Below are 27,674 nucleotides of genomic sequence, written 5' to 3' on the forward strand. Positions count from 1 at the left end.
TATTCTTTGACCCGGCCTGTTTGAGGTTTACAGTGCTTTCAGGTAGGAAACATCCAAGATTGCGACAACGAAAAGTGTTCGAGAAGCTGGAGAATGGGAATTGTGTCGTTTTCTACCGCCTGAGTTCGCAAACTTCACTGATTTTCCAGATGGCGCCAAGGTCAAAATACGGCTTTCAAATCTATTGCTATTGCAATTTTCTCCTCATACTTCGTTAATGTAAGAGCAAGTAAAATTCGTCAAGATCAATTGAAAGTACTGCTGAGTTTATTGCTGGCAAAACGAGGGGGCCGATGAGGTCGACTGAGAGCTAAAGCAGCCGAAGATTTCGTCGATGATTCGCCGGTTGAATTCAAACTCACATCGATCATTTAACCACAAACTAAAGCTCGTATCATCTGGAAACTTCGCACAGACGTTTTAAGCATTGTTATGTAATTTCTGTTTTCTTAAAATCAGTGTTTTTGGGATGTCTAATGCTATTTCCCCGCCACTATTAACTTCGTCACAGACACAATCTATCGCTCACGCGTCGAGCCGTCTCTTCTCGGGGAGGATACCCGAACTCGAGTGAGCGGCGGGAAATCGAGCCTAATCCGCTTGGCGTCCGAAAAATCGCGCTTCGCTCGCCAAAACATTTCCTCCTGGGATTCTCGTGAAGTAGACTTGTGGCAAGTGTATAATCTCACTAAGCATGGCGGGATAGGGGAAGTCCCTTCAACATGTGCATCGAGATCGAGTAGCCGCCAAAATGCTAAACAGTAGAAAAACAGTTCAGGGACTTTGTTAAGGATATGAGCATTTCACCCTTTAGACAACTAATCTTTTCATTGTGTCAAGAGTTATCAGCTGAGGATTTGGATTCTATGAAGTACCTGCTCCGAGACTTGCTTACAACGAGAGAAATTGAAGGGGTCAGCCGCCCTTCAGACTTATTTGTTTTTCTTGAACAAAGAGGTGAATTAGGAAGCGAGAATTGCGGGCTTCTCAAGGATATTTTTGTAACGATACAGCGACGAGATCTTCTAAAAAAACTGGAGGACTTCGATAATAAGCAGCTGGGTGAAAATGAGCGAATTCAACGTGATGGAAGTACAAGGAATGCTGGATCTCCCAGATATCGATCTGTAAATAAGGAAGACAATAATGATTATACGACTTACGGCGGCCATGCCTCTAGTGTGTCGAGCCAAAACAATGATTATGTGAATCCAGGTGAGGGTTTTAAAATAATAATTCCGTACATGCGATTCAGTTTCTCCAGAAATTTAGTACTTATGCGTAACGCTCTGTTGATCTTCTTGTTACCTTGAGTTGTGGTATTACTAACGTATTTTGATAGGGTTATTGCGTAATTGTGACCGATTGTGAATTTGTCCCTTGGAATAAAGAAATTCCTCCATTTCGAACAGTACTCCCTTCTATTGAGGGAACTTAAAGATTAATTGAGTAATTAAGTTCTCATTTATATTCGTTCGATGGAGTACTGTGGTAAATAGTGTTTCAGTAAAAGCGGGCAGCTGTAAAATGCAGGCTGTTGAAACAGACCAACCCCTTTAGAAATAAATATTGTTTTATGGCTAATTAGGCCTAAGTTGGCATTTCTAAAGGGTTTGGGCTTTTTCAACAGTTACATTATTACCTAAATCTGCATTTTACCCCTGGTCTGCAGTCTGCATTTTACACTGACCGGTTTAAAAGCAAACTTTACAGTCTGCAGTCCTATGAAAAACAAAGTTTGCATTACAATGGTTATTACTAAGCGCTTAGTTGAACCCAAAGACGAACAAAATAGCGACATTTTCCTCGAAATATAGGGAGTACTGTTGCGGAGAACAAGTGTACCATTGACTATGACTGTAACCGGATCCTCCTAAACACAGCTGGGTTCAATATATGAAAAGCAACTTACGACCTATCCTAGCAAAAATCTATCACGTATTTATGGCAAATATTGCATATCTAACAACAGCAAAGAGATGTGTCACGGTACGGCTCACCGGGAGTTATTCTTATTCATTTCGTAAACATCCCACGTTATCATTTGCGAGATTACCAAAAAGAACATTATATAAAGACGTTATTTGAGCCTGATTTCAGCAATAACTTGAACAAAACATATCGAAATGCCTATATGTTACCACTTTTTCGAGTTTTTGTTAAAGGAATGAAACCACGTGTATAAAATCGCATTTATTGTGCTTCGACCTTTCATACAATCGTGGTCAAAACTTGTTGGGAAGGTTGCGGGCATCAGTTCACTTCACACCTAATTCGATTATTCTGACTATTGGATGAAGAATTTGAGAAATACCATGCTCTTGTGGCCCCCCTCCCCCATATTCAATGTTGGAGTTTTTCAGGCAAGAAAAATCACTTTTTTTGCCCTGGAAAATCCAACATTGAAAAGGGGGAGGGGGGTTATCTGTAAAATGAAGCTACCTTCCCAACACTTTAATTGTAGTCGATGAGCGCAAAAATAAATTTCTTTTTAACAGCACCAGTGTAATTTATTTTACGAAGATAGTAATATAAGCTTGTTTCTCAGTTATTCGAGCGTGCTCTGAGAATTTTGATTGACGCTTCACCCACTAAATTTGCTTGCTAACTGGTTTGATTTTTCAGGCCATGAAGTCATGCTAAGGGAAGTAAGCGCAGACATATTTGAAAGACTGGGCTTCCTGTTAAACCCTTCTTCGTCCAAGAACTGGATTTATCTTGCAGGAAAGCTGGATTATACTTATAAGCAAGCCATGAATTACAAGTTGTATCCCATGCAAAGCACTCAGATGTTACTAGGGGACTGGTCCACAAGAGAAGATGCAACTGTGGTTAAGTTGTACCAGACTCTGAAAGACATCGGTCGAGCAGATGCTGCAAAAGAACTGGAACCCATTTTAGTACCCGCAGGCTCCACAGTGGTGTAGATATGGTCAGGACGCAAATATATTCTTGTTTTCACATGTGAAAAAAGAAAAGTTGCATATTTCATTTGCCAGGTTATATCGCACAAATCAGTTATAAATGATCTGTTGCTTTCGTCTTTCAAGTGTAAAATTGTCAAACCGAAATTTTTAGCAAAAAAATTCTGTATCAAAGATGTCTTTTATAAAAACAAATTGGAGTATGTTTTCTCTTTTAAAATTTTTATGATCATATCAACCTGAGCCTAAAATTTGGGAATCCCTGGTTAAAGGCCGAATTTCCAGGGGCACCCAACGACCAATTTGTTGTAAAATGTATTATTATACCCCAGTTAATGAAAATAAATGTTATTAAGGCATTTTCAGGTGTTTTTCAGTGTTGCTGGGAACAAATTATCTGTTCCTTTTTCCCAGCGAGACACACAAGAAATTTCCCAGCCAGCTAGATAAAATTGGTTGGTTTCCCAGCCAGCTGATCAAATTTATTTCCCAGCCAGGAATTAAATTACTTACTTACTTAATTAATTAATATATATATATATATATATTATATATATATATATATGCATATATATATAAATGAAAGGAATAATAATACTACTACTAATAATAATAATAATGATGATGATGATAACAATAACAATACTTATATTGATAATGATAATGGAACGATAATGTGAAACACACAGCTGTAGTTCTTGTGTTAGTATGATACTCTACATGTACTGCCGTCTCGAGCAGTTTGAATTCTAGGAGCCTTTTGTCACCCTGGAAAGCGAGCACAGAATTCATAATACCTAGCAACATTGTACACAAAAGCAATAAAATACTTGCTAGGATACACCTGTATTGTCTACAATAAGGCAGAACAACTGGAACCTTGAAATAGCTCTTCATTTTACATTTTTATTGATCTCTTCAGTTACACAATTGCTAATGTCCAATTCCTTGCTATTTCCATGGTAGCCTGAAAAATAATTAAAAAGAAAATAAATTAGAGACCAATATTAATTGGGTAGAGCCAGCAGTAATGCTGATTGAGTTTTCAGATCTAGCTATGGACTCACTAATCATTGTTATCACAGGGGACCCACACAAAGGGTGAATTTAGAAGCAATGTATGAGAATAGAAAAAAGTTCCATAATTATTATTGTACTAAATAAATACAAATAAATAAATTTACACAAGATGAGGATTAACTATCTGAAATGATGTGCTGTTGTTATTATGGCTGAAAATGGCAAATTGTAGCAATTTTTACCAGAGCAACACACGTCCTTGAAATCACTAAATTTCCCACAAGCAGCCACAATAACGACACAGAAGAACATTTCGGATGAAGGTTAGTTTATTCTCATCTTATATGCAAATATTTATCCCATAATTGTAGAATAATATGGAACTTTTTGCTATTCTCATACATTGCTTCTAAATTCAATAATACCAAGGGTCAAACACATTATGTAGGCATCCTGTGATTGTTAGTATTTGTAAAAAGTAGACTTGAGCCCCTGTAATTCTTAGATGCAGAAACCTTACGCTTAAGTTGAAACATGTTTATTTATCATGAATGTCTTTGCGGATTGGCAAAAAAAAACAGCTTAAGGTAACAAGATCTATTTGTCATCATGGTGCAGAGCAGTCAACAAATTTAGCTATATATCTTTCCAGATCAACTGAAAAATTAAAAAAAAAAATTCCCTTGACTCGCCAAATATGACAGTCACATCTTGAGCTGGATGGATATCAAGATCTGTAAAATTTCTACAGGCCATATAGGTCTAGCACTTCAACTGTTCAAAATGAATGGACTTTCTCCATGCCATAAATTATTTTAATAAAATTTAAAATGTTACCATGACTGAACAACTGTTGAGCGTCTTCCTCCCAATGACACGGATGTGCAGCCATTCACATTAAAGGAGAATTGAAACTTAATAGACAACTGAATAGAGGGCCACAAAGGAAACAAAGTTCTCAGTGCAAACCATGAATGCCCTAACTGAACCTGATGGAAGAGAGACGGTCGTAAGAATGAACAAACAATGAATGGCCATCGTCACAAGCCTAACTCAACCTGACGCGGGAAGAGAGAGGGTCGTAAGAATGAACAAACAATGAATGGCCATTGTCACAAGCCTAACTCAACCTGATGGAAGAGAGAGGGTCGTAAGAATGAACAAACAAAGAATGGCCATCGTCACAAGCCTAACTCAACCTGATGGAAGAGGGAGGGTCGTAAGAATGAACAAACAAAGAATGCCCATCTTCACAAGCCTAACTCAGTTTGGCTTTGTACAGAGACAAAGTATGACTAAAGATAATGTGTGATCGTTGAAAAGGAAAAGTAAACAATCTGCCAAGTAAAAAAGAATTAGTGCTGTTGGTCACAATAACAATAATTGTTTTGTCAATGTATGTGTTGATGACAACAGTTATTTCTGACACAATCATACATCGTAAGAACAATAGTATGTTTTAATTAAGCACTCAACCCAATACAAAACAGCTGATCATCAGAAGCATTCTCACAATTAAAACCACAGTCTGACCAAAACCAACAAAGTTTTCTTAGTCAGAGAAAAAAAAAACAATAGTAAAAGCCTGCATATACGAACATATATATATTTTTTGTCTGGCAAAATAGGGATACTTGGATGCAGGCTTAAAGTGGGTTCTTAACAAGGTCCTAATTTCTATGTAGGAGATATAGGTATTGATTGCCAGAAAAATAAATATTTGCGATCTCAAAGTCAAACTCCTTGGTTAAAGTGTTCATTCCAATTTAACTGTTACTCACATAATTATAGAACCTGCTTGATTTTAGTTCACTAAACAGGATTTTGTATAATTATGCCAAATATGTGCCAACAGGTTCTTACAAAAGGATCTCTTCGCAGGAGTTCTCGAGAGTAATAAATCGTCTTTCTAGCGAAATGAACTAAAGTAAAATAAGTGCGAATTTTTCTTGATTTTTACCTTGTGTTTGAGGAAAGCACCTGGTTGATCCCGTGGCTGCCTACACGAATAAGAAAAATACGTACTGCTGTCAATTTTTTACCATTCGTTGGCTCAATTCGCTTCAACTGTAAAAGATCATCACGCACTTGACTAATACAGATAACCGAAAAAGAGCATTAAAACAACTACAATAGGAAGTCTTATACCTCCGAAAACGCTGACACCAAACACATTGTACACCGTCGAAACTCTGGTCGAAACTGAAATCTGTGAATGAAAATACAAGTTAATACTGTTAAATTCACTCTGTTCATTTCAATTCGGTGTAGAAGAACATCACGAGAATCTCAGCATACAGATAAAATAACAATGGAAATTAATCTTACATGTAAATGAGGAAAACAGCACAATCCGTGTTCGTCGATCTGTGGAACCTCCGCACGACCCTCCGCGCGCTTTTAACAAACGACCGAATAAAACCGATACAGGTTTTTTCCGCAAGCGCAATTCACTCTGACCAGCCGTCGTATGTTTGTCGTTCTCAGTCTTCAGAGTTTCTACAGCCAGCTCGGGTTGAAATGCTAGAAAAAGTCAGTAATTCCCAGGCAAAACCTCTATCAATAATAAATTTCCCAGCCAGCTCATCGGAACATCTGTATTTTTGCCAGCCAGCAAGATTCCTCTGGGGAACAGATAAAGTGAGGAACAGATTCGTTGGGTGCCCCTGAATTTCTACAGGATAATCTTACTATATTAGAGGTTCATAACTTCTGACTATATATTCAATTTTTTTGGCGACTTTTCTTAATTTAAGGATGGGTCAAAGCTTAAAAAATTGGCCTCTTTTTCAAGTTTTAATCCATTTCCACCATTTTCTTTCTTAGTTATACACGATAAAAGATGCTTTGAGTGTACCAATATGGTTCTTGGTAAAGGAAACTATGACATTTAGACTCCTTTAAGAGTCCCCTATACTTTTTACGTGAAGCGTGATGGGGCGATTTATTTTCTCGTGAATGGTGATTTAAATTTTTGTTTATTCGTGATTCACGATTAAAGATCATTGGTAAGACCTTTTCATATCCTCGTGAACCAATTTTTTTTTATTAAACGTGACCGGTGAATAAAGATTTGAATTAAACGTGATTCGTGAACCATTTTGTTTCGCGTGATGAATTTCCGGCCATTTTATTGTTTTGAAAATGTACGTATTCTTTTCTAATGGCTGTGTTAGGTTTTGATATGATGTGGGCTTCACATGGATCGGTAAAAGTCATAAAATAGACCACTAATGGTTTTTGAACAAATAAGATAAGACATTAATGTACGTCATATATTTTCGCGCATGCCGACAGACATGACAACCCAATTGAACACATTTACAAAGAGATTCCTTTTTGTGTGAAGAGTATAAGCCACTTATTATTAATTTATTTATTTTCCGCTACGGCGACAGCCCATTCTAATTCAGGAAACCTCAGGAGAGTAACAATCGAATTTTCAGTTATGAACAGCCATTCACAGTGAACGAAGGCGAACCGAGGCGCGTAAAGACGCAAGTCTTTAAAAGGGTCGCGTATATTAAGTTCAGGGCCCGCGGAGCGGATTTTCAAGTGGGGGGAGCCTAATGCCAACGCGTTAGCTTGAGCCAACTAGGGGGGTCCGGGGGCATGTTCTCCCGGGAAAATTTGAAATTGAAGTCTTCTGAAATGGCTAGAAATGGATCTAAAACTGCCAAAAGTGAAGTTAATTTTTTAAATAGTGATTTAATCAGCATGACTTAATTAGCATGACACTAGTCTTATATAAAATGGGCGGTCCCTGAAGTTACAACCATCAGAAGACAGACGACTAATTAAAGTTAAACTCGGAACTGAAAGCTGTGCAACTGTCCATGTCTTAAACTTTGCAAGATGAGGACAGGTCTGACAGCTGTTTGCAATTTAGATGACCACTCGATCGAAGAGCCAAACTCGGAGGACAACTTTATAAAAAGGTTAGAAGAAATGAAAATATTGAATCGCAAATTTTATTTTTATGTGAAACGTGATGGTCTCGAATTTCGCGTGAACGTGAAAGCATTTTGGATATCATTCGTGACGCGTGAAAAGGCCAAGAATTTTTACGTGACTGAGTTTTACAAAGGGGAATAGGGACCCTCTCCTTTTACACAGTGGCTGTCATGAAGTTTGTTAGCATGACACTAGTCTTATATAATATTTCAAGTGGCAAATGGAACATCTTTGGTGTAATCAGAGATGTTAAAGGTCTGCTTAATGTCTCTAGCATGAAAACGGCCATTTTGCTATTAGCCAGTCCAGACCAATTAAATCAGAGATAATTAAAAAGTAAGTAAGCAGATTAGAAACTGTACTCGAGCAGGAGCTCCGAGCTCAAGTATAAATAAAGCAGTTCTGGAATTTTACGGTTTTGTAGATATTTCGGAACGTTTATTTATCATCGTGAGTTCTATCTAAAATTACGGAATTTCACACCGGAAAATTTCTTTTTATTCGATTCTTTACCCGGAATTTCGGACAGTCACGTGACGGAAACGATTCTTCATCAAGTTCGGTCCAAAGTCTCCCTTAGCTCACATGGCAAGTTCTCGTGTCACGTTGCACGTTCTCGTTTCAGGACCTAGGAACCCACATCACTGTAAACACTGCCTATTTTCCTTCTTTCCCGTAATCTGTTACACACACACAAAAAAAAAAACGATTCGTTTGCTTCTAAGGGTACGGAAAGAAATGCACACGACGTCCTAAGTGTTCCGCGTGCTGGGATTGACTGAACCGGAACCCACGAAATGCAGACAAGGAAATGAGTCATTTAAAAAATGCAAGAAATGGCTCGTAGATTAAACATCAAAGAAAATCCGCTCTTCCTGTCACATAAATTCTGGCTGATGTAAAGCGGAAAATGACAGAATTCTGAGACTTCTAGATCTCGGATGCAATCCTCCAAGCTTACTTCAGAAGACTGTAGTTGATAATATGGACCGAATGTTTTCGAAAATTTAGCGTTTGTATGGCTTAATATCTCGCGCTTCTTTAGAGACTCATTTACATGTATTAGGTCCATTAAGATAGTGAGAATCAATAAAGAAATGAAAATCAAGACAATATCAGAAGTGCAAGCGAATAAAATGCAATTATCAATGGCGCTTACAGGTTGTTCTGTAACGACGAACGGAAATATTCCTTCAACGCACAGGTGACAATAACCCCTTCCCCTCTTCACCTCATGGAAAGAATATCTGAAGCAAACGAGGGCGTTAAAAGCTTTTATTTCGACAAATTTTCCGTAAGGTTACACTGGAGAAAGTAAAACCTGCTCAAGTCAAATCAATGCAAAATTTGCTTGGCTATTGTAAATTGAATCAGCGACAGAATCCTTCCCACCCCTGCCCTCTCCACCAAAATATCTGTGTTTACGTTATTCAAGGAAATCTCTCACCCAATGACTATCCCCTCCTCCAATTATTTTATAGTCGACTGTAACAGGTCTTTTTTTCCCATTTAAGCGATGCCACTTCTGTCTTTCATCTCACCCGTTATTCATAAAGTGCACTGTTTATGCAAACGACCTTTAAAGTGTAATTCATTGGCGTACAATAGAGTGTATTCACCTCACGTGATGAGACGGCCATGTTGGTATACAAAACAGTAGCAAAATATCGAACTAGTTTTGCAAAAGACTTTTTCGCTATTGTTCTGTATACCGACATGGCCGCCGTGACGTCAGGCGAAAACACTCCATTGGAAGGGAGGAAACTATTGCTATTGTAGCCAATAAGCCAGCGGGGGGGTGGGAAGTACTTCCTATTAATGCGCAAACGGGGATGTGCCGCTGAATGGGGTCGCATTTTCACGACTGGATCGCATTTAATTTTCAACAGAGTTCCCGGGGGGTCGCAAATTGTCGGGAATTTTGGAGGGTAAGAAAATTTTTAAAAATCATTAGGAAAGGTTCCCGGTAAAAATTTAAAAGTTGTTAGAGAAAGGACTGTAGCGCTATTAATTTAATATTTACTCGTCGCTTATACATTCCGTTTTAAAATTACAATTAAAAGAATTTATGTAAGGTTTATGCATAAACGGAAAGTTGGGGTCGCTAAAATTACATTTACACAAACGTGACTGTGATGGGGTCTGTAATATTGACCATGAAATGAACCATAAAGGGATAGGGCCCCCCGGGGGCTTGTGAGAACAGGCTCTCAGGCTAGGAGGAAATACGTCGAGCGGGTCGTGGAGTGTGAAACAACCATCATGTGATGGTGTTAAAATAAAACAGCCTTTCAACTTCCCGTCACTTGTGCTAAAGCGAGTTCCTTACGAATCGATCTTCACACGGATTCAGTCACACAAAACTAGCCAGGTGGGTAAGACTCCTTTTAAGACAACATGACTGATTTATTCCAGGTAATGAAGCCCTTTATCTTACATGCATATTAAAGTTTGTCGGTATTACATAAATCATGTAAGTTTGCTCTTAGCCGCATTGTAGCTGTGCATGTGTTCTACAAATCGCCGTCTACATAATGTCAAGGTGTTGATACATATCCTTGTGTGTTCAAGACGCTTTTTTCCCTTTAAATTCACTGTAACAGTAGCCGTGAAGGTTTTCTTTTGGACGATGATTCTGCAGCCACAAATTAAACTAACCACTCGTATAATACCATGGTATGAACTTTTTTTCTCTACCTGCTGTTTGGCGTCATTTTCTTGAAACGCTTTCTTTTTTTAGACCGTGCGTATTAAACGAACTGAAACTTGGCGCAATTGTTCATTTTTAATTATATTTAGTTCTAGTTCGTTTTTTTAGCTCCATGAGTGGGCGATATAATTGTTGGGTAGGAATCACGCGTTAGTCGTTTGACAGAGCTGATTGTTTTAAGATTGAATGCTTTGTACGCGAAATCAAACACTTTAGAGACAGACAGACAGCCTTTATTTCAGCCCGATAAAAATTAAAGCTCTGCAGCTTGTGGGGTCGTGCACTATACAACCTATATACATAATTAAATCATATTTATGAAAGTCAAGTAGACTATTGCACGACTGATAAAACAACGCGAAAATGAATTTTTTTAACGATATTCGGCTGCCCAATACCAGCTTTCATCAAGTTTATTTGGAGATCTAACAAATACACAGAATACATATACACATGTTATGAAGTACATTGTAATTGAAGAAGATTTCTAATGATAATTAACGTAACGTGCTATAGCTACTGGATAAACAAACCATTAAATCGTTCATCAAAAATTAGTTGTTTAATACTTGTTGCTTGTTCAGGTGCATTGTTGCTTTCGTCTTCTGGGCCTTTCCTATGAACAAAATCAATGTGCGCCGATTAATAAATTAACTTCCTTTTCAAGCGAATTCCAACGTGATTATTATAACATTCAATTTCTGTCTCCGCGACCTTGTAACAGACGAGAGACCTCTTCCTGTCTCTTCATGTAGTCATTACCAATCACGTGATTGTGCTTTAGCACTGTCTTCTTTGAAAAACCACTTTGTGGAAATGGAAAATTGTACAAGAACAAAATACTCCTTCAAGATCTTTAATCGAATCACTTCCACCTGTTATCAATCACTCCTGACAAGAATTTCCACCTTGTCGTAAGTCGCAAATAAAAACTCAGACAGATTTGCTTGATACAGGAAAGAAGAGAAATGCCTGTAGTCCCATGGGTGGGCATTGGGCGATGTGTGGAATGCGCCGATTCAACATAATTGTTATGAAATATGTGTGAATAAATGGTACTTATGTATCGTTAGGCTGAGAACGCAGACGTATTTCCGGCGACCAACGGAAATACGTCTGCGTTCGCAGGCTAATGTATCCTAGGCGGCAGTTGCTTGATTTTTTTCTTGTACATATTGCTTGTTCTGTATTGCCAAACGAGGCTTGCGATTGAACCAAGTTCAATGTAACGCACCACGCTTCTCCGTCAGTTGATCAAGAGATTGATCATTTATCTGCTATTAAAGATGGTTGCATTTTAAGACTGCAGCCAACGATATTCGATCACTATGGATGTCTTTGTTAAACCCTGTGACCCTATCGACAGACAAACGACCTGTTGCGGGATGTAAAAAGTGAAGTGCCAACGGCTCTTTAACCTGCAAAGCAGGCGTATTTTTGTTGTGGTAAGAACTATTGGCCGACATCTTGGATAGCAAGACTAACAGAGGCCTGAGGCCAGTCAAAAAATTTGCACTCAATGAGAGGAGGAAAGTATGAGATGGTAGTGGGGGAAGGGGAGAGAAATACACCTGCACGCACTAACTGTTCGTTTGGAAAAACCGTTCAAATTTTGGACGGGGGTTCTGCTTGGTGCGGTGATCACCTCCTGGCAATCAAAAGCATATTTTTCTTCCGGTTCTTTCGTGGCAGAATTACAACGCAAATGATGATGTGGCCGAGTTGCGAAGCTTGGATTCGACCCTCGAAGAAGATATTTCGGATTTCTCTGGACTGGCAATATCGCTAGCTGAAAGGTTAGTGATCCAAAAATTATAGGGATTAAAACTTACCTTTTCGAAAATTTCAGCCAGATAAAAGGCTTCCGAAAATTCTAGGCCACCTATTTAGAGTAAAAATCCGTTAAAAATGGGCAATTATACCATGTTTTAGATGTTCGAAAATCCTAGGACAGGCAGGCGAAGGAATTTTACAACAAATGTTCCGAAAATTCTAGATCTCAAATCGTCTTCCGAACAGATATTTTCCGAAAATTGACTTTGGGTGCCCCTGGATCTTTGCTTCTGCTGAGCAAATTCTGGAAAAGTCATAAAAAAATCCTCGATTAGATGAAAAACAGCAAGACTCCTTTGCACCAAAATCGTCCTGCGTGTATTGTTGACTAATTGTTTAGAGATGACAGGTCAAAGGTTTGTTTGTTTTTCGTTACTTTGTTTAATTATTCTAAGAACCAGATGTTTGCCGAACTCTAAGGATTTTTGTACATGCGAAAGGTTCTTTATGTTTCTTGTTTGTCAAATTTTAATAACGAGTCTCTTCAACAGGTCAACAACAAAGAAAGCTTGGACGTATTTCCGACATATCTTTGCACTCGCAAATCTCTGTCGAAAGAAAATTTGTAATTTCCGGTAAAAATCGATCTCGGGTTTTTATTGGCTCTATGTGAATTTCCGGAAATCGTTAATTAAGGGGTGTTTGTCAATTCAACAGGCCTTAATGGCAGTTGTTTTTTTCTCGCCTCTCTGCCCCTTCCTTCACCCCTCTCTACGGGCTGTGTGCTTTTAAAATGGCAGCCCATTGCGAACTTTCATTGAACAAGCGTCCGCCTGCCAAAAAACGCCTGCTCTGCAGGCTAACGACTCTTGAGGGGTTTTATTGGGTTTAAAATGTTATTAAAATAACGGACAATCATTCTGTGGAATTTGTTATTCATGTGATGAATTTGGTTTCAAAAGTACACTCTTTTAATGGTGATTTTAGGTCGAATCGAAAACTGACAATTTTTTTTTCACTTCCGGCCTTTGTCATGAGATTACTTCTTTGAACTTCATAATACAGGAAACGATAGGAAATAAACTGGCCGAACAAGTCCTGCAGGTTAAATAACCATCATGTGATGGTGTTAATCACAGCCTTTCGCCTTCCCGTCACTTGTGCTATTAACCTTGAGAAACGATCTTCACACTGATTTCACACCTAACCAACCAGGTGGGTAAAACTAGTAATAGTTTTCACTCAATCTGCCCCCGACTAAGATAATATGGATGACAGTTGAGGTGTTTTCCAGTTGATATGTGCTGCCCATTGTGATGTCTTTACATTATTTTCATGTAATTAGCTAGGTAAATGAAAGTGAAAGATGCAAGGAAAGGATGGGCATTTATTTTTAATTTCCATCAACGTTTACTTGATACGTTATCAATTGAAAAGCAATTTACATATTTTTGGAAAATGCCTTGAAAATATGATAGTAAAACAGGAACAGGAAAATTCAATAACTGCAGAATACCCCGCCACATCGAGTATCTTAACAAGCTGGCTACGCGGTACGCGGTACGCGGAAAAAATTAAAGTCAAGTTGGCGAAGTATCTTTACAAGCTGGCTACGCGGTACGCGGTACGTGGAAAGAATTAAAGTCAAGATGGCGAAGTATCTATACAAGCTGGCTACGCGGAAAGAGGTACGCGGAAAGAATTAAAGTCAAGATGGCGAAGTATTTTAAGTAGCTGGCTACGCGGTACGCGGTACGCGGAAAATTTAAATTCTAGTGTACCCTAAACCCTAACCCTAACCGAACCGTAAAATGAAAGCTAAAATCTTAAACGAGTGCTTAGGCTTAATCAGTGAACGAGTGCTATATTCAGCACAAGATCTCTGTTGTCAGGTTTTCATGTTGTAATACTGGTGACGCGCGCTCTTCCGAGTCCACAGTTCCACAGTCTCTTGTTTGTGGAATTACTTAGGCTTTGGCGCTTTGAGAACGAGGAATGTCACGGCGTACCGCGTACCGCGTAGCCAGCACATACAACATCGCTGCGCCATTTTGAAATTTAGTTTATTTGGAATTTAGTCCAAGTGGCGGGGTATTCTAGAGTATTGTGCATTCCTATTTCTGGGTACCGCGTACCGCGTAGCGGGCTACGTGGAATATAGTTCCAGTTGCGGGGTATTCTGCAGTTAAGCCTTTAATGACTAGAAGGCAACATTTCGTCGTCATCTTTTGTACTCATCTTTTCCATCCATGTGGTTCTTTGCAAGGTAAAACACCATAAATTATTATTATCTGTGAATAACTGTTGTAAAAATGATCGAACGGATTGTTTGAAAATGTTGATAATGAGAGTCTGTCGCCCTTGTTCAGTCTGATTTCATGTCTGACAAATCGTCACCCCTGACACAGGCAGACAACCCTACGGGATGCGAGAGCGCGTGACGTCACGTTATTTTGAGACAGTTGTAACGGCCGATTTAACTGATCGAGGAAAATGTACCATAAAAACTTCAAATCGCGATGTTTCTTTTCGGAAATTCGTTTTACGGACAGCCAGATGAATAAAGTTCACTCACCCGCTATTTTCTGCGTTATCCTGAGTGATTTGATGGGTTTTTCGGACGCTTCGATTTCCCCTTCAGATCCGACGCGTCGTCGCATACAATATAAATAGACAAGGCGTGCAGCTTCTAAGACCGATCACGACCGAGTGCCTCCAGAATTTAGCCGAATTTCTCCAACTTCCAAAGGTCGCTCGCCTCCCAGCCTTGGGCACGTGAAAAGTCGATAATTTTGCTAGCATCGTGCCCACAAAATCGTGCCATTCGATCCTTTACCCGGAATTTAATTTCGTTCAGTCACGTGACGGAAACAGTCTCTTTTTCATCAAGTTCGGTCCAAAGTCTCCTTTAGCTCGCATGGCAAGTCCTCGTGTCACGTTGCACGTTCTCGTTTCAGGAGCTGGGAAGGGACTGGGAATCCATATCACTGTAACCATTTGCCTACTTTCCTTCACTCCTGTGATCAGTTACACTAAGAAAAAAAAAACGATTTGTTTGCTTATAAAGGTAAGGAAAGAAATGCTCACGACGTCCTTTCGTGTTTCGCGGGCTGTTGACTTGAACCGAAACCCACCAAATGCAAACAATGCAAGGAAATGAGTAAATTAAACATCAGAGAAAGTCACAAATAGCGGAAATCGAGAATGACAGACTGCTGAGACTTCTCGGTTGCAAATCCTCCAAACTTACTTCAGAAAAACTGTAGTTGATACATAATATGGACCGAATGTTTTTGAAAGTTTATCGTTCGTATGGCTTTTAAATATCTCGTGCTTCTATTTGCTGTCGGCTATAATGTAAATCACACCATTAGACAAGACTGGTTTACATGTATTAGGGAGAATCAATAAAGAAATGAAAATGAAATGAAAAACAAGACAACATCAGAACTACAAGCGAATAAAATGCAGTTATTAATGGCGCCTACAGGTTGTTCTGTAACGATGTTCTGTATCGACGAACGGAAATATTCCTTCAACGCCCAGATGACAAGAGCCCCTTCTCCTCTCCACTGCATGGGAAGAAAATGATCTGAAGCAAACGAAGGCGTAAAAAGATTTTATTTCGACAAATTTTCCATAAGTTTAGTCCAGAGAAAGTAAAGACTTGGTCAAATCAAATCAATGTCAAATTTGATTGAATATTAAAAAATTCAGCGTCATAATCCTCCCTTCCCCCCTCCCCTCCCCTCCCCACCAAAATATCTGTGTTTACGTCATTTAAGTAAATCTCTCAACCGATGACTATTCCCCCCTCCAATTATTTCAAAGACAGAATCAGAAATTTCTCTTCCCGTTTAAACAGTGCCACTTCTGTCTTTCATCTCGCCTGTTATTCATAAAGTGCACCGGCATGTTTGTGAAAACGACCTTGAACTGCAATTCATTGGCGTACGATTGGAAGGGAGGAAACTATTGTAGCCTGTGAGCGCGGGGGGTAGGGAGTACTTCCTATGGATGTACCGCTGGATGGGGTCCCATGTTTACAACTGGATTGGATTGAGGGGATTTCATTTTCAACAGAGTTTCGGATGGGGGGGGGGGGGGGGGGGCGCAAATTGTTGGGATTTTGGGGATAAGAAAATCCTGCCCAGGGGGATTTAAAAATGGAAAGATTCGAGGTAAGAAAAGTTGTTACAGAAAGAACTGTAGCGCTGTTGATCAAATATTTACTAGTGATATTACATTCCGTTTGTAAATTACATTTAAAAGGCTTTATGTAAGGTTTATGATAGAGAAAAGTGACTAAGCTGGGGTCGCTAAAATTACACTTACCCAAAAGTGACTAAAATTGGGTTTATAATTGGCCATAAAATAGACCATGAGGGGTAAGGGTTCTGAGAGGCCGGCGGCACATATGAGCGTAAATTGACACAAGTGCAAGTACCCAACCCCCTCCCCCGGGTCATGCAGGTTAAAGGTGTAAAACACAGCCGCCGCAGTGCAGGAACCTTCATTTCCTAAATCGACTTCTTAAGAACCGATCTTCACGCGAATTCAGTCACCAACCAGGTGGGTAAAAACTCTTTCTTAGAAAACAAGTCTGTTTTTTTTTCCAGGTAATGAAACCCTTTATCTTAGATTCATAAGTTTGTTGGTATTAGATAAATGATATAAGTTTGCTTGTATTCTGATCCCAACCGCTCGCTGACCGCATTGTACCTGTGTTCTACAAATCGCCGTCTACGTAATGTTGATACATGTCCTTGCGTGTTCAAGGAGTTTTTTTTTCTTTAAAATTCATTGTAACAGAAGCTTCTACAAATTAAACTAACTGCGTATGACAGTGTCGGTATCATGGTGTGAAATTCATATTTTTTTTCTACCTGCTCTTTGGCGTCATTTTCTTCAAACGTTTGCTTTTTAGACCGTGAGTATTAAACGAACTGAAATTTGGCGCAAATTTTTATTGTTAATTTTATTTAGTTCTAGTTCGTTTTTTAGCCCCATGAGTGGGCGATATAATTTTTGGATAGGAAGCACGCGTTATATTAATCGTTTGACAGAGCTGATTATTTTACGAATGAATGTTATTTGAGCACGATAAAAATCAAAGCTCTGCAGCTTGTGGGGCCGTGCAAATTAAAAAAAAAATGAACACTATACAAACTATGTAATTAAATCGTTCAAAAAATTAGTTGTTAAATACTTATTGCTTGTTCAGTTTGGTGCATTGTTGCTTTTGTCTACTGGGCCTTTCCTTAGAACAAAATCAATGCCGAACGTGATTATAACAACAATAAATTTCTGTCTCAGTGACCTGTAACAGACAAGAGACCTCTTTCCTGATTATCCATGATTATGAATGATTATCAATCACGTGATTATCAATGGATTATCAATCCATGATTATCAATCACGTGATTGTGCTTTAGCACTGTCTCCTTTCAAAAAAACCCTTTGTGTTATTATTGATCAATGGTACAAAAAGAATACTCTTTCACGATTTTAAATCGAATCACTCCCGCCTGTTCTCAATCACTCCTGACAAGTATTTTCACTTTGTCGTAAAGCTGACAGAAAATTCCTGTAGCCCCACGTGTGCCGTTGGGCGTTGTGTGGAATGTGTCGATTCAATTCATTTTTAAATATGTGTGAATATAAATAGTACTTAATGTATCGTAACTAGTTGCTCATAATTTTTTTCTTGTACATATCGTTTGTTCGGTATTGCCAAATGAGGCTTTCGATTTTACAAACTTAATGCCTCACGTTTCTCCTTAAATTGATGAGACGGAGCCGACGAATGGATTGATCATTACAACGGCTCCTGAGGGGATTTGTTGGGTTTAAAATTTTATTATTGGACAATCATTTTGGGGAATTTGTTATTCATATGGTGAATTGGTTTCAAAGGAACACCCTTTCGTGATTTTAATTCGAATCGAAAACCGACAATCTATTTTCACATTCGGCCTTTTGTCAAGATATTCCTTCTTGTTTAGCAATCGGAAATTCTTTCAGACAAATTTCGTAATACAGGAAACGATTTAAACAGAGATTTCGTTGCACAAGAATTTTGTTTGTGTAATTATTTAGCTCGTTAGAGGCTCTGCCAGTGTAAATTCCGACAAGCGACATGGCCTAAAAAGGAGCGATAGCACGTAAAGTGAAACTGCTACAAACGACATTTCCTTCATTTCCTGCAGCAACGTGATACATTGACAAAGCACCGACACGTGATGTTTTAAAATTCAGACAAGCTTCCTGCCCCCCCCCCCCCCCCCTTCCCGGCGGTCCTTATTGAAAGGACTAGTTAGTTACTAGTTAGGAGTAACTGGTAAATACCCTGCCACCTTCGTAAGCAAAAGCAATGCGACGATGCATGCACAACCTCTCATTTTACTGTACTAAATGAATACTGCACTGGGTGGGCTCATCTTTTCTCCTCGCTCTGGGCAGTACTAGGCGCACAAGGCCATCTTCATTGTATATGTTGCTCTTGAAGTTATTTGCTCAATTTTTTTTTGCCAAGAGTTTTTCTGATCCATTTAAATCGGCTTTCAAAACGCCGTTAACAGAACCGTTGACCTTATATGATCCTGAAGTTCTCATTTTATTCCTTCAGCTGCACGACTTATTGATAGCCAATAATAATAAATACACTTATAGCTGTCATTCATTCATGTCGGCAGTCACAAAATTCTCCATATCAAGCCTTTTGCTGTTCCTAGCACTTGCTCCCTTTACTATTATGTAAAATCACTTTTAATTAAACTATGCTGCTGTGTTTCGGATGGTCTGAGCTGTTTATACACAATTTATCATGACTTTAAGATTCATAATTATCATGATTTTAAGATTCCAAGATCTTTTTCATCCGGCTCAATGTTAAAGGCAATTCACGCTTGCGACCTTGTAACTTGCTCTCGTTGCAGTCATACAGGTTTAAAACCAGTCAAGTGACTTTTTCTATGCCTTATTTCATTCAGTGCAGGCTCTACGAGGCAATATTACAGGACGAACTGGTAGCACTTGTGTTCAGCGTCGGCGTCACAACATTAACAAGGCGAGTATTAACATTTTAGGAAACATCAACTGCTTTCGATGATAAATTTCTGCCGATTACGTCGAATCTCAGCTTACCAGACAGTTAATGTGAGATGAGATTCTGTAAGTTTAATTTTAAGTCGCGCCGGCCACCCAGTGTAACATAGTGGTATAGGGACAAGGGTCCGTAGTTTATATTGGGTTTTCATCGATTTGTTTTTTCAAACCTTGGGCCATCAATGGTCAAGCTGCATTTTGGATCGTATTTATCAGGAATGGAAAAAAGTGGCAATAAATTCTTTGCCTTAATAAAGCTCACTTGAAGTGGTCACAGTGGAATGTGATGATTCAGTCGTATTTTTTGACATTCCAATGACCTGGCCGAACGAATTGAAACGGCATCGACTTTCAAGCAAATATAGGATTTTACTGAACCGATTTCGAAATTCATCGAAGAGTCGCCCATGGCTAAAATTAGAAGCTATCTCTTGTTGTACTCATTTAACGTGCGTTTGCTGATCCGGCCACCCACAGTTCTGGAGAGTTTCTAAGAGGAGAGCGGTAAAAATTAGCGGCCCAAATGTCATGTGACTTCATTCTGGAGCGAAACTCGTTTCCTAATGAATAGCGTTATGTAAACAGCCCCTTAGATGAGGCGCCATATTTGATTGGTTTTTTTTTGTTTTTTTTTTTTATGAACAGATGACCATCACTGGAATATTTCACGGGCTGATGTTGGCAGCGACTATATTTTCCAGCAGGTTTTTAGGTAAGGAAACTACATCCGTTAATCATGATAATAAAGAGCCTGAGCTTGCATTGTACGTTACTCGCTCAAAATCCTAAGCTAATAAGAGGTAAAACTGGTTCTGTTTCTAATAAGAAATATCACAAAAGTAGACTTATACTCAGAAACTTATGTAACTAGTTTATAGAGTTGTACGTAAATTATCTCTCTAAGCATATGGATTCAAGTGCCTATGAAGTAAAAAATATCTTTTGCCTATTTTCAAGACCTTTCAAAATGATGAAGAGTGTTGTTTTTCATTTTTTCATACCTTCTTTCCTTCCAGAGATATTCAAGTACAATTTTTGTTCAAAAATTGATGACGTCACAAACTGTACAATTGACTGTAATAAATCGCATAATTGAGAATATCTCCGAAAAGATTGGATGTGTTGTTCAAACTTGGCAGCGGTAATCTAAGATAAGTAAGGCACAAAATGATACCCTCTATGTTGTTGCCATGGCAACCATATTTTCTGCTGGGCCTATTTAACGCAGGATTGATTATATCGTATATTGTGATTAATATGACATATTCACTCTCGGTAAGTTTATATTGAGATGTAAAGCATTATGGGTAGCACATGCATTTTAAGTTTTGACCATCTGCCTGTACTTATCTAGACTGCGACCAGTCTCTTTTTTGCTCTAAAATTTTTTGAAACGAACGCCTACGAACTATCAATGGCTGAAGCTGTGGAGTCGCAAATACCGCGGGCGGTTTTGGTACAAAATCCGAGATATTTGGTTCATTAAAGGGGCTAGGTTACGCTATTTTAGGTAATTTTGTTTAATTTTGTTAATTATGAACTCTAAACGTCAAATTGGCAGAGCAAGAATCTTTCATTTGCAAAATCACGGCCACATAACAACTGAGAATGCTTTTCCAGCTTTGTAAATGAAATTTTGATATAGACTGATTTAAATTTCAAAAAAGGTGGGCCGACGTTTTTCAAATTTACCCAAATTCAATCCATTTCAATCCTCTCCAGGTTTGTCCATCCATGTCCCTTCTTGGCTTCCCTGTGTTTTGTTAGAGTTCTTCTATAGTTTTGAACAGCTAATTTGATATTTCAGTTAATTCTATGACCATTCGATCAGTGCTGAAATTGCCTAAAATTGCGTGACCTAGCTCCTTTAACGGGAGGGTCTGGAAACGAGAGCGTTGCCATAGCAACATGTTCATGAGCACTTGTAGATAGTTTTTGAGGCAAGGGCCAGCTGAACAATGTAAAATTGCTGGATATTGGGAGATCTAACTAGCAAATAATATTTAGACTAAAAACAAAATAATTGTGTAAGGCTGGTTGTACGGCTGTGAGGATATATCTTTTTTTGTTCGACCAACATTTCATCAGGCACGGCCTGACTTCTTCAGGGAGTTAAGCGATTTAACGAGTAATTTTGCGCCTTATCTGATGTACATTACTGGTACCAAGTTTCAACATCATTACTCCAATTTTCTATATTTTGGGGTTTATGACAGTCATTTGTAGTTTTATGGCGACGTCAGTTTTTTGACTAGAACTTGAATATCTCTGGAACGAGAGAACGTATTCCAAAAAGTAGAAAACACCATTCTTCGTCATTTTTAAAGGTGTTTAAAATGAACGAAAGATATTTTTTCACTTTATAGGCAATTTATTATTGGTAGGTGACGGGCGATTGCGTGGCATAAAGACGTCACTTGTGACATGCTGGCGAGTATTCGTTCCCTCACTTTGTGTCGCTCATTTGTTGCGTAATTGCCAGAAAGTATTTGTATTGCACTGGCCCACTTTCGATATATTGATATGGTTTATAGATCTTTATAATCGGGTATGAAAAGTAGACATTCGGTTTGTTTTTTTGGTACGACGATGAAGCGTTAAGCTTGATAAATAAGCCCATCACATGACCAAGCGATAACTGTTTTTGCTTTGCTAATTTGTCTCTGATTGGTTGAGTTCGTTGTCGGTTCTTTACTCTGTTCCGAGAGGTTTTTCTCCGGGTTCTTCGGTTTACCCATCTCCTCATTTCTAAATTCCAATTCGATCGGATGCACGACCTCCCTGAAAACCACTTTCGCGTGAGTGGAGCTTCCCGGGTAAATATTACGGTTATTATTATTATTATTATTATTATTATTATTATTATTATTATTATTATTATTATTATTATTATTATTATTAAATCAAATCAATCACGTGATTTGAAAGCCACCCCTTAATCAGTGGTAACTAATCGCATTGCAAGAGATGCCAAACTAAACGCCAGGATTCCGTTCATTTTTTCTTTTTTTAGGTATCAGCGCACAAATTACTCATTGTCCAGGTGACATGATAACCATTGAAGATGAAGTGTCTGGAAATCGAACCTGTATGGACTGTTCGTTGTTTTCATGTCCTCCCGGACAGGGCCTGACAGTAAAATGTGGAGACGTGATTACTCCACAAACCCCGATATCGTGCGAGTCATGTGTACTCGGGGAAACTTATTCTGATGCAAACGAGCCAGGATCTTGTAGAGATTGTATGAACTGCCGAGAGTATCAAGAGACCAAGAAAGCTTGCACTCTGACCTCAAAGGCTGTATGCGGAAAGTGTGTGACTGGAGCGTATCCCGAGGGATTGTTGGGAATGTGCGTCCCTTGCTCCCATTGTTGCAACGACAAAGATGACGTCATTATTCCAGGTTGTCAAGTTCTTGGGGTCCCTGAAAATAAGCGGTGCACTTTTGCTCGAAAATGTAGCAGTAATATAACAACACCGACCACAACGTTGGCTAAAGCGCCAAAATCTCCAACTAGATCATCATCAGTCTCGCATCCCCCGAGCGGGAAGAAAACGGCAGAAGGAACAGGCCAAGGTGACGTCCAAGATGAGCAAACTCAGTTGGAAACGGAAGGAGTGGAAAGTGATCGGAAAAAAGACTCAAGGGAAAAATGGATTATAGGCGGTTGTGTCAGTGCTTTTCTCGTCGCAGTAGTAGCGATCGTAATCCTTGTTCGTTGCCTGAAACAAAGCAGAAGAAAGAACCAGGGAGATTTGATTCGGAACACGCCCCCAGAGGAAGACAAGGATCTGATTGAGAACACCACACCAGAGAAAGACCTGGATCTGGTTGAGACCACAACACCAGAGAAAGACATCGGCAATGAAACAGATGACATCCATCACAGGTCATCACAAAAGCCTCCAGTGAAATGTACAGAAGATAGTCTATTGCCATACCCAGTGGAAGAATCTAAGTCAGGAAATATTGCTTCTGAAAAAGGTATGTAAGGGATTAATTTTTTTTAACTGCATTCTTCATAGCATGTTTTTCTTCTCGCCTTTCAATGACAATGTAATTTCTTATGATAAACTTCCGATAGCGCTAAAGAGTATTTTCGCAATTTCTTCGGTTTTGGATCACTCCGACTTGATCATCAGTGCCTTTAAAATCTCAAGTTACAATGGAAATACGGGATAGTTTATGTAAATCGAGCGATAAGAACCTCTTTCGGTACAACTGGGACGTGTTTACTTACCCGCAAAATGGAGCCCTGACAGCGGGAGGGGGGTAAAAGGTGCGCTGTTGGCCTCCATTGATACCAAACTCGTAGCTGAAGGAAGAACCAATTTTAAATAAAGTGACTTTGGGGGCGTTCGATTGGGAAATCCGGATTTAGATCTTAAAATCTGGATCTTCAGATTTGCAACCGAACACGAAATCTGGAAACGGATTTTGTTGCGGATTTCACTAATTGAAATCCTTCGTGGCATGGATTTCCGGGAATTAGTGAAATCTACGACAAAATCCGTTTTCGTATTTTGTGTTCGATTGGAAATCCGAAGATCCAGATTTTAAGAACTAAATCCGGATTTCCCAATCGAACACACCCTTTACCTTTTATGGATGAATGAATGAGGCTCAAATTTGGAAATTGTATTTTCAGGAATGAAATCCACGAGCTGTTCGAAAGAACATAGCCTGGCGAAACAAGGCGATGCAGCTCTTCAGAAGAAAACTGAAATAAACATCATTGTTATATAGCTGGAGTTTTTCCCGCTGCAGCGCGCCCAATTCATTGGCTAGTTGATGGTCACATGACATTTCACAATGAAACTGTTTACCGCCAAATGCCATGAGCGGGCAACAGTGCGAAAACTATGACGTCAAACGGGGAACAGTTCACTGTTACCCGCGAAATGTTGACCGCTGTTGCACGTGATCAGAGCGTGAGTCGAATCTCAATGTTTCCCTCGGCTGCGCCTCGGGGAAACATTGAGATTCTCGGGAAACAAAATGAACTGTTTCCCTCGGGACCAGTCATTAAGTGTTTAATATTTTAACCCAGTAGAGATCCTGCTAGAGCATAAGCATGGCCCTTAATCAGCAAAACGGTTTGCGTTTGAAAACGTACACCTTTTGACACGTTTTTTGCTTATACTTCAACCCATCGTTTTAAAAACGCTCCAGTTGTAAACGATGAGGCGAAGTTCATAAACCAGAAGTCTTTAATTTATCGATGAAATATTTCGCTCGTTCGCTGCGCTCACTCGTGAAATATTTATTATTATTATTCATTCAAAATATTTCCCCGTTTCTGATTGGTTAAAACCGCACGCATAATTCATCATAACCAGCTGCTGTTCACCAAATTTGGAAAGAAACTTCGTCATATTGAATCAATGACGTCAAAAGTGCAGCCCGCTGCAGATTATTGAACCTATGACGTCAAAATGACGTCAAAAGTGTAGACCACTGCAAATTATTGAACCGTTGACCGAAAAAAGCTGGGGACGAGATTGGTTTATTTCTGTTGAGCAGAAAAATGGCTGCGAGTAGGTTTAGAAGTTTGAGCGAAGAAAATATTTTGAATGAATAATAAAGCAATTATTGAATTCGGCTTTCGTAGAATATGAAGAATTCTGCAGATCTCGGAGGATGTTATCCACCTTGGCCTTCGGCCTTGGTGGATAACACCCTCCTCGACCTGCAGAATTCTTCATTTCCTACTCAGCTCATTCAATAATTGCTAAATATATGCTTCCTTTTATCCCGGCTCGCTCGCGTTTTTTGGAACTCTGAACTCGTTTATAGGCCCCGTTCGACATATCAAGATTCACACATTGCTACGAGTCTTCAAGGTCAAATTTGAATATTATTTCGTTTAGAAATCTTCCTTGAGACTTGTGACACAAAGAAACTGAACTGAGCAGTGAAATTTGACCATAAAGCTTCGTAGCCATGCTTGAACATTGATATATCGAACCCGGTCTATGGTATTCCTAGCACGACCATGATTAAATATAAATAACTTGAGCAAGTTATATCTCGAACGAGCTTGGTGACCGATTTATTTAATTGCACATTTCGAGTCACCATAATGTAGGGAACAATCGAGAAAAGTTTAAAGAAAATCTTACGACAACTTCTATTACCAAGGAATCACCTTAAGCACGGCTACTTGGTTACAGACCAATAAGAGGCGTTACGGTAATCAGACCCAATTTGATTGGCCATAATTTGGCGGGACCCGTATTCTAAATTTAAATTAAAAGAAGTTTAAGAAACGACGACGGCTACGGCTACGACTACGACAACGCCACGAAACAATAATATCATTGGTTAAAAGAGCAGCACGTGCGGCACGGATTTTATGAAGTATATTCGCGGTCCTCTGCACAACGACGACGTGAAATCACAAAATTTGAGGTTTTGATGACAACGTAAGCATGCAACACTCTCTTTTCACTCTGTAACTGCTCTTACCGATTTATTTTTAGGATATTTCGCTTATATTGTAGGACGTGAGCGAGACTGAATAATCGCGAAAGACTAATGGTAGAGCCAGGTTATATTTTGAAGTGACGTTTTCGTCGACCGTCGCCGTCGTAGATCTTGAAGTCCCAGTCACACTAAAGTGATTGTCTAAGGGCAAATGAGAGCGCAGAAAACGTTTGGAAACAAACGTAAAAACATAAAAAAAAACAACAACGTAAAAACGTAAACAAAAAACATAAACAAACGTCGGATAATTTTATATTTGTTTTCATCTTTGAGCGTTTTAGTTTGAACGTGGATGGGTGAAAACCAAACGGAAACGCTCGGCTCATATGGACGAAAGAGATACTTTTTGGTTCTCGTCTTTATGAAAACGGAAGAGATTAAAAACGCATTGTGGTGGAAAAAAAACCACCGAAGATTTTTGTACAATTTGAAGAACTATGACTTCAATTTAAACTATACATTACTTGGTGTAAGTATCTGTATAGGGCCTAACTTTTCCACAGTTTTCTAATTCATAAGATTAAAACTGTGGTTCTTCTGATTTCATTTTATGGTTTAATATTAATTAACTCTTTTCCTCTTAAGAGTGTCGCTTACAGAGTTTTCTTTCTCTGGTTTTTTTTCGGATAAGTATCTTCCTCTAATCGTAAATCCCGTTTCTTTAATTGTACACATAGTCTTAGTTTTCTCGTTGTATTTTCGTTTCTCTTGTTTTACCTGTTAGTTACTGTAAGTTGCTTTTTCATTCTGTAAGGTTGAATTGTTGCCATTTATTTGTCATGCGTTACAACTACTGCTCGCCTCGTAAAGCTGTAGGTAACTGGCGGCAGTGCTTATTTTACTGTGTATATGTTCTCAAATTAATAAACTTTAACTTGAATACCAGATGATTTTACTTGTCAATGGTGGTCGCTTCTGGCGAGAAAAGGGAAAACTGTAAGAGCATACTAAACCTTATAATTATGTGATTTCCCACCTCATTCTTTAGAGAAAAGATTTTCACTTTTTTGTTTAATGTCTTAACCTGCCTTTCTTGTGCAATTAAATTAAACTTATTCCTGAGTTCAGATCTTCTATAAAGCTCACTTCAGTGTCAAGTCAGGCCACTGATAGAAAAGTGCGATCAGCAGTACCTGGCCCGGCTGTGACGATAAACTATGCTATTGGCCAGGCAATTAAATTAAAACTAATTCCTGAGTTCAGATTCTTCTACAAAGCTCACGTCTGTATCAAGTCAAGTGATAAATAACTGCGATCGGCAGTAACTGGTTTGCCGATAAACGATGCTGTAGCAGAATCTTTATTTTTAAACTACTGGCAGTCTTTTTATGTCAGTAGGACCACGCGTGTTGCCGCGCGCGGTGCTTTGTCACGCAATCGAGAAAAATGGCCGAGAGAGGCTTGCGGAAGAGCGAAGCGATGCTATCTCCCCCAGTTTCCCAAGCCTTTCTCGGCCGTTTCTATTGATTGCGTGACAAAGCAAAAAGGATGGGCACGGACGGTAACCCAACGGTAACCCTTTTTAACTTGTCTTGACTACCCTTGACGCTATCACGTTTTTATAGCGCTAAGCCTCTTTTCACTAATAGAGACGATTAGTTCGCAAAATCTAGGAAAGACTACTGTCCGGGTATGCCAAGACAGTGTTCACTTCCTAGCAGTCTGTTTCTGTTCACAATTTTTTTTGCCTATCACGTTT

The 27,674-nt window shown here is 39.1% G+C and overlaps 2 protein-coding genes and 2 long non-coding RNA genes across 12 annotated transcripts; 2 read left to right on the forward strand and 2 right to left on the reverse strand.

Moving 5' to 3' along the window:
- On the forward strand, nt 1-2,936 carry LOC138000349 (uncharacterized). The gene is made up of 2 exons (XM_068846681.1): nt 1-1,215; nt 2,626-2,936. The coding sequence occupies exons 1-2, from the start codon at nt 795-797 to the stop codon at nt 2,925-2,927; spliced, it is 723 nt and encodes a 240-aa protein (XP_068702782.1). The 5' UTR covers nt 1-794; the 3' UTR covers nt 2,928-2,936.
- Nucleotides 2,937-3,767: 831 nt separating this feature from the next.
- LOC138000350 (uncharacterized) lies at nt 3,768-6,608 on the reverse strand. The gene is made up of 5 exons (XR_011123112.1): nt 6,273-6,608; nt 6,093-6,153; nt 5,905-5,944; nt 4,782-4,933; nt 3,768-3,891 (listed from the first exon to the last, which is right to left on the reverse strand). It is a non-coding gene; the product is annotated as an uncharacterized lncRNA (long non-coding RNA).
- A 3,526-nt stretch (nt 6,609-10,134) lies between these two features.
- On the forward strand, nt 10,135-26,216 carry LOC138000352 (uncharacterized). Of its 9 annotated transcripts, XM_068846683.1 has the most exons (7): nt 10,152-10,269; nt 13,447-13,596; nt 13,893-14,069; nt 19,379-19,450; nt 20,134-20,200; nt 22,502-23,473; nt 24,138-26,216. In XM_068846683.1, the coding sequence occupies exons 3-7, from the start codon at nt 14,031-14,033 to the stop codon at nt 24,233-24,235; spliced, it is 1,248 nt and encodes a 415-aa protein (XP_068702784.1). In that variant the 5' UTR covers nt 10,152-10,269; nt 13,447-13,596; nt 13,893-14,030; the 3' UTR covers nt 24,236-26,216. The 9 variants fall into 9 exon arrangements, with proteins under 9 accessions (XP_068702792.1, XP_068702784.1, XP_068702785.1 ...); XM_068846684.1 differs by lacking the exon at nt 13,893-14,069 and having other exon boundaries at nt 10,154-10,269; nt 19,374-19,450; XM_068846690.1 differs by lacking the exon at nt 13,893-14,069 and having other exon boundaries at nt 10,154-10,269.
- On the reverse strand, nt 10,820-15,326 carry LOC138000353 (uncharacterized). Its single transcript, XR_011123113.1, has 3 exons — nt 14,957-15,326; nt 12,441-12,490; nt 10,820-11,224 (listed from the first exon to the last, which is right to left on the reverse strand). It is a non-coding gene; the product is annotated as an uncharacterized lncRNA (long non-coding RNA).
- Nucleotides 26,217-27,674: the final 1,458 nt, after the last annotated feature.

The sequence above is a fragment of the Montipora foliosa genome, chromosome 4 (assembly GCF_036669935.1).
Source record: "Montipora foliosa isolate CH-2021 chromosome 4, ASM3666993v2, whole genome shotgun sequence".
In the NCBI taxonomy this organism is placed as follows: domain Eukaryota; kingdom Metazoa; phylum Cnidaria; class Anthozoa; order Scleractinia; family Acroporidae; genus Montipora; species Montipora foliosa.